The sequence below is a fragment of the Theropithecus gelada genome, chromosome 13 (assembly GCF_003255815.1).
Source record: "Theropithecus gelada isolate Dixy chromosome 13, Tgel_1.0, whole genome shotgun sequence".
Classification (NCBI taxonomy): domain Eukaryota; kingdom Metazoa; phylum Chordata; class Mammalia; order Primates; family Cercopithecidae; genus Theropithecus; species Theropithecus gelada.
The window spans coordinates 84,723,047-84,729,452 of record NC_037681.1 but is presented as its reverse complement, the minus strand read 5'-3'; the positions used below and the strand labels follow the sequence as shown (position 1 = coordinate 84,729,452).

Here is a 6,406-nt window from a genome sequence, read left to right as displayed (position 1 = left end):
AAAAAAAAAAAAAAGATTGATGAATAAGCTACTTGTAGCTAATATACATAAATAGCAGGAAATTTGGCTGGATTGGTAGATGGGAGGCAAATCTTGAGTCAGTTTCTAACTATTATTAGAAATAATAAACTACAAATTTTGGATAAGCTATAAGGAACCATTGAGTTTTCTCATGAGGGTGAGGGAGAGTAACAAAAGAGCTGTATTTTTAATGCTAATAATAGCAGTTAGAAAGGGGTAGAATTAGTAACAATCAGATTTTGGCATATGATCACATTCATGGTGGGTTTTTTTCCCTTTATAGATACTTAAGTTTCTTCCTTCTCATTGTCATTACAAATATTGCTTCAGTGTCTTAACTAGTCTCTTCCAAGACCAAGTTGAAATGTTAGCTCTCTGGAACAGTCTCTTTCCAAATAAGTGCTACTTCTGTTGATTCTGAATATTAGTTCAATCCTTGGCCTGTATCTTTTAGCCTTTAAAGAGCCTTTGTGTTTGGGGAAATATTTTTAGTTTCAAAGATCTGAGGCCATTTAAGATATGTTTATTTTTAAGAATAAAGAAAAGGAATATCCAACCTTGTATTTGTTAACTAGTTTCCCTCTAAAACTATCCAATCTAAATATAAAGACTTTATACTTGACAAGTGGACAAAAACACTAAAGAAGTTTATCTGAAAGTGTGCTGATACAGGGAACTTGAGGCTAAAATATGTAAAGAGTAAGAGTCTTTATCTTTGTAGAGGGTCAGTATTTTTTCTCAGTACCCACATTCTTCAATTTTATGATACTACTTTATAACAAATACATTCATGAACTGATAATTTCCAAATGTTTGCTTTAAAGTCCTGTGACACTTGTGACTGTTGTCATCTACCCATTGATTTCCTTTTTTCTTTTCAACTTTCAAAATGCAATTAACTTATTTACTAGCTAGTACCTCTGAAGATGTTTTGAAATCTCTGACACCTCACCCATCCAGAACTCTTATCTGGGAGCCTTGTCTCTCTGAAATATCCCCAAGAACCAGGAAGAGTATATATATAAAATAAATGCCACAAAGTTGATGCAGTGAAATTCCTTTTCTGTGCTCCCTAGAGAATCCCTTAGGCTCTCACCAGAACCTTTTGAAATACTTTTCTCTGAAGTAGGTTATTTGATTTCTCAAACCATAACAGAGTAAGAGTAGCCAGTTGAAAGAGGGGCTTGTTTCTGGATACAGGCTTGACCAAAAACAAGGAGTGATAGCTGACAACCTGGCAGAAAAGAAACAGGAAAATATATGAAGTATACATAAGACCTCAAAGCAAGGCTATGTAAGCCCTTGACATAAGGATCAGCAGTCTTGTATACCTCTTATAGCACCTGAAGACATCACTGCATTTCAGCTTAATGTAAATGGTATTTATAGTGTAAATGTTCTGCAGTCATCCTAAAATATTTACTTATATATGTTCACTATATTCTGTTAAATAAGGTAGAATATCTCTTTAAATATCTCTAAAGAGAAGAAATCTACATGATACACATATTTCCATCCAAAAGGGTTAAAATTAAAATCTGCAGTCACCTAGAAATTTCAGCCGTTCCTGAACTCTTCATTTCCTGAGGGTTTCATATATTATTGTAAGTTCTCATTTAATTCCATGCTCTAAGTGATTACTTCATCAGAGACAGTCTGATTAGTTTTCAAGAGTATAGATGCCCCCAACATTAAGTATGGTAAGCTTCAACTTTAGAAATTTCAAAGGCCTAATGTTTTGTCCTTATTGTGCCTTTCTTGAATGGATTTTCCACTGTGTTCTTTGAATGGGTTTATAGATATTTTTTTTCCCTCAGATTGGCCGGTCGACTGAAAGCCCCATTGATTTTGTAGTAACTGACACAGTTCCTGGAAGTCAAAGTAATTCTGATACACAGTCAGTACAAAGTACTATATCAAGATTTGCCTGTAGAATCATATGTGAACGGAATCCTCCCTTTACAGCACGGATTTATGCCGCAGGATTTGACTCATCAAAAAACATCTTTCTTGGGGTAAAAAGCTTTTTTTCTAAATGATGCTTTCTTTTATACTAGCTTTCATTCCAAATTACAAGTAATTGGAAGCTCACTTCTATTATTTCTACTAGGAGAAGGCTGCCAAATGGAAGACATCAGATGGGCAGATGGATGGTTTGACCACTAATGGTGTTCTTGTGATGCATCCACGCAATGGATTCACAGAAGACTCCAAGCCTGGAATATGGAGAGAAATATCGGTGTGTGGAAACGTATTTAGCCTGCGTGAGACCAGATCAGCACAGCAGAGAGGAAAAATGGTAAATACTGAATGGTATTTTCTTAATTAGCTACAATAAACACATAGGATGAGTTGAACTGAATGCATTACGTACATTCCAGAAAACTCTTAAATCTATTGCCAACACAGAATACTAAGGCTATCAAACACTGACTACCAGATTCTATACTAGAGGTCAGTATGTTAATATTTCATTTAGTAGCCGGGCACGGTCGCTCACACCTGTAATCCCAGCACTTTGGGAGGCCGAGGCAGACAGATCACCTGAGGTCAGGAGTTTGAGACCAGCGTGACCCACATGGAGAAACCCTGTCTCTACTGAAAATGCAAAATAAGCTGGGCATGGTGGCGCATGCCTGTAATCCCAGCTACTCGGGAGGCTGAGGCAGGAGAATCACTTGAACCTGGGAGGTGGAGGTTGTGGTGAGCTGAGATCGCGCCATTGCACTCCAGCCTGGCAATAAGAGCAAAACTCTGTCTCAAAAAAAAAAAAAAAAAAATTGGTAAACTCTGAAAGTTTATTCTTCTGTCATATCATGTTAATATATTTTAAAACCTAAGCTTTCTTAAACTAAACAGCACTCTGATCTTTTCAGCCATCTGTATATCTTTAACCATATTTACCTCATTAAAAATATTAGACTTATTGATTAGCCAGGTGTTTTAATCATAAGTTGTCTTTACCATAAGGCTAAAAAGAAATATGTTAATGTTTGATATTTTATCCTTTTCAAACTTACCTTTTTGATAACTACTGTCCGTTTCTTGAATATTTAGTGAAAATCCTAGGAAATCTCATTTCTTGAGTAAGGAGCACTTAAAACCAAAAGGCTTATGTAAAAATCCAAAACAGAGTGGTGAATATGTTTTTCGACTCTTGTCTTCTCTAGGTGGAAATTGAAACCAATCAGTTACAAGATGGCTCGTTAATTGACCTCTGTGGTGCAACATTGCTATGGCGTACTGCAGAAGGCCTTTCCCACACTCCTACCGTGAAGCATTTGGAGGCTTTAAGACAGGAAATCAATGCAGCACGACCTCAGTGCCCTGTAGGGTTCAACACACTAGCATTTCCTAGTATGAAGAGGAAAGATGTTGTAGATGAAAAACAACCATGGGTATATCTAAACTGCGGCCATGTACATGGCTATCATAACTGGGGAAACAAAGAAGAACGTGATGGAAAAGATCGTGAATGTCCTATGTGTAGGTCTGTCGGTCCCTATGTTCCTCTGTGGCTTGGATGTGAAGCTGGATTTTATGTGGACGCCGGCCCTCCAACCCATGCGTTTAGCCCTTGTGGGCATGTGTGTTCAGAAAAGACAACTGCCTATTGGTCCCAGATCCCGCTTCCTCATGGTACTCATACTTTTCATGCAGCCTGTCCCTTTTGTGCACATCAGTTGGCTGGTGAACAAGGCTACATCAGACTTATTTTTCAAGGACCTCTAGACTAACAGACCATTGTCCTCCAGGACTACATTATAAATTTATAAGCTAAGTGAGTTGGGTTTTCGAACCTGTTGTCCACGTCACAGTTTTTCTGCTCTGGTCATTTGCATTAAGATGAAGAATTTTTTAAAACGTTTATAATAAATAGCAATTTCTGAGCAAAAATCTGGGAAACTCAAGCAAAGGAATTACTGAAAGTATCAGTATTCTGAATTCTGAGTTTTGAAAATATATTTTGAGGAGAAAAAGACATAGTCTAATTTGATGCCTTCCTTTTAGTGTTTTTGAATCACCCATCCTCAGTGCTGAAATTGTTTTGTATAACTGAGGGTACTGTTGGTTCAAACTATGTTAGTTTACAGTTTGTTGCAAACATTGTAAAATATAGCAACATGTATATTAACTTTTTTCTATTTTACCTTAGAATGTTCTTGATAGAGTAGCATGGTAACGATGGTGTCACACCCTTGGTGTGAATGGTAGCTTAGTGAGCACACCTAGCTCAAGGATTTGCAAAGTTAGGAAGAAGGACAAGAGAACCTCTCTCCCCACCCCAGTCTAAATATGGAATTTGGTAAATTAGAATACTTTGTAATTTGTAAGACCAATTTCATATTAATTACCATTGTGTGAAAGGTGTTTGTTTTTAACCACATTAAAGATAATCAGGAAAGATTTTTTCTTAATGTTTCTCTCGAGCGTAGTACTATAACAAAAACTTAATGCTAAGAAACATTTTATATGCTCCTTTGAATATGCAATTTAATCTAGATTATCTATTTTTCTCCCATGATAACTAATCTGTTTTTAGTATCAGCAGCATTTGGCAAGTTTATTTTTTTGGATATAAACTGTGGTTCATCTGTTCACTGTTCCTAGAAAAAAATCATTCCCGTAAGAAAAAGTATAAATTAGCAAGAAAGGAGAGTGACTTGATTTGCTTTTGGAAAAAGAAATGCTTAATTAATTATTCTGTATTTGGCCTTATTCAGGCATAAGGAAATCTAGACATCTAAAGGGTTGAATGACAATAGTGCCCCCCTTTCTAGCAGACCAGCCTTAACTCTGGGTTTGAATCCTAAGGAGATTGCCACAGTGAGACTTAAGTAAATGTTTGCTTGGCAGATGAGCACCAATGACTGCAGCGTGGAGTGACGCACTGCATGGTCTGTTTATTCTCTAATTCCAATATGTCTTTTGCTTCCAAAAGCAAGAACAAGTTTCTTCTCTCCCCTCCTTCCCACCCTTTTTTCAAAGGCACCACAAGTATAGACAGTTGCACTACATCAAATCTGTTTTTGACACTTGTAGAAACCAGTACACTTTTAGATTAGACAGTATCTTTTTTTAATATTTTGATTTGTTTTCCTTTAGTTTGAGAAGTTGTATAATACTTAATTGACTGTAGCAAAGTTTTATATATGTTAGCATAGCTTTAATTTATCCTCTTACAAAACTGTTCTGAATTTTCTTTTGGTTTTTAAAAAACAAAACTTGTTGCTTAGAAGCCATGAACTATTTTATTTTACTTCAACTGTCAAAACTTCCTTGTTTTTAAAAATGATCATTTGGGTTCACTCAGGAAATGCATGTCAGGAACTTGTATTATAAGTTTATTAGTTGTGATGTATCAGTCACTGCTGTTACCCCTTTTTCAAAGAAATATAATTGATTTTGAAGTTTTCTAGATTGTCACATGCTTTGTGACTAATGCAAGAAAGCAAGTCTTGTGTTGTATTTGTTCTAGTCATTTCTATTCAGGCTATATATTGTAGCTTAATTTTTATTTGCCATTAATTTATTTAAACTAAGTAAATACTTTTCAAAATAGATATTTGAATTTGTCTCTGTGAGTTCATTTTTGCATAATCGAGAATGATTAACGAGAAGTGAAAACTGTGGACAACTCTATTCCACACTCCAAAAATACTCAGTTGAAACAGATGAAGAGTTTGCATTTAATGTAACACTTTAAAGTCTCTGGTTCTTTTTGAAAAGCATCTCTTATTAATAAAGAAACTTTGTTAGTGGTTGAATAATTGAGGACTTGTCTAAGTTAAGCCTTGCTAGGGAGTTGGCACCTGTAAGTTGCATGTTAGACTATTTAAATAGTGCCTTCATAACCGTAAAAGTTTCACGCCCTTCCTAAAGTTGCCTGCATTTTCTTCTAACAGGTAAAGACAATTTCTTCTAACAGGAAAAAACCTGGCTCATTTTCTATCACATTCAAGTTTTGAAAACTCACGCAATTTAAATGATCGGTTGGGTGTTTGCTGTTTAAGCATTTCAATACTGGATCTGTTATTTTGCCATGGCCTAATAGCACACTTTTACTTGTAAGTACTCAGTTGTATTAAGGGAATGTCAGTATTCTGGCCAAGGAGGAGAAAAAGTTGTATTTAGGTCTCCCCAAGAAATCACTCTCAAGAAAGATAATCTTTATGGCTTAACTCTTTTATCAAAGTAATCTTCATATTTAAATGCTACTTAATTTGTTCAAGGAATTAAATTTCCCTTTATCTAACATGGTAGGGTAATGAAGCAAGACATGAAGGGCAGCCATTCGGACATCGGAGTTCTTTTGCTAGCTTATCCTCTTGTAGCCTTCTTTGCTCACTTCCCTCATATAAAAGTCTTCCAGTACACGTAAAGC

General features: G+C 35.8%; 1 protein-coding gene across 4 annotated transcripts in view; it reads left to right on the top strand.

Annotated features, from left to right (window-relative positions):
- PELI1 (pellino E3 ubiquitin protein ligase 1) overlaps positions 1–5,595 on the top strand; it is a 68,867-nt gene extending 63,272 nt beyond the window's left edge. For 3 of the 4 annotated variants that reach the window (XM_025354334.1, XM_025354335.1, XM_025354333.1), the window contains 3 exons: positions 1,839–2,036; positions 2,132–2,320; positions 3,192–5,593. In XM_025354334.1, the coding sequence (XP_025210119.1) occupies positions 1,839–2,036; positions 2,132–2,320; positions 3,192–3,758 (954 nt within the window). In that variant the 3' untranslated portion in view covers positions 3,759–5,593. Of the gene's footprint in view, positions 1–1,838; positions 2,037–2,131; positions 2,321–3,191 lie in introns of all 4 variants that reach the window. The other variant, XM_025354332.1, reaches the window with a different exon arrangement.
- The last annotated feature ends 811 nt before the right edge of the window (positions 5,596–6,406 follow it).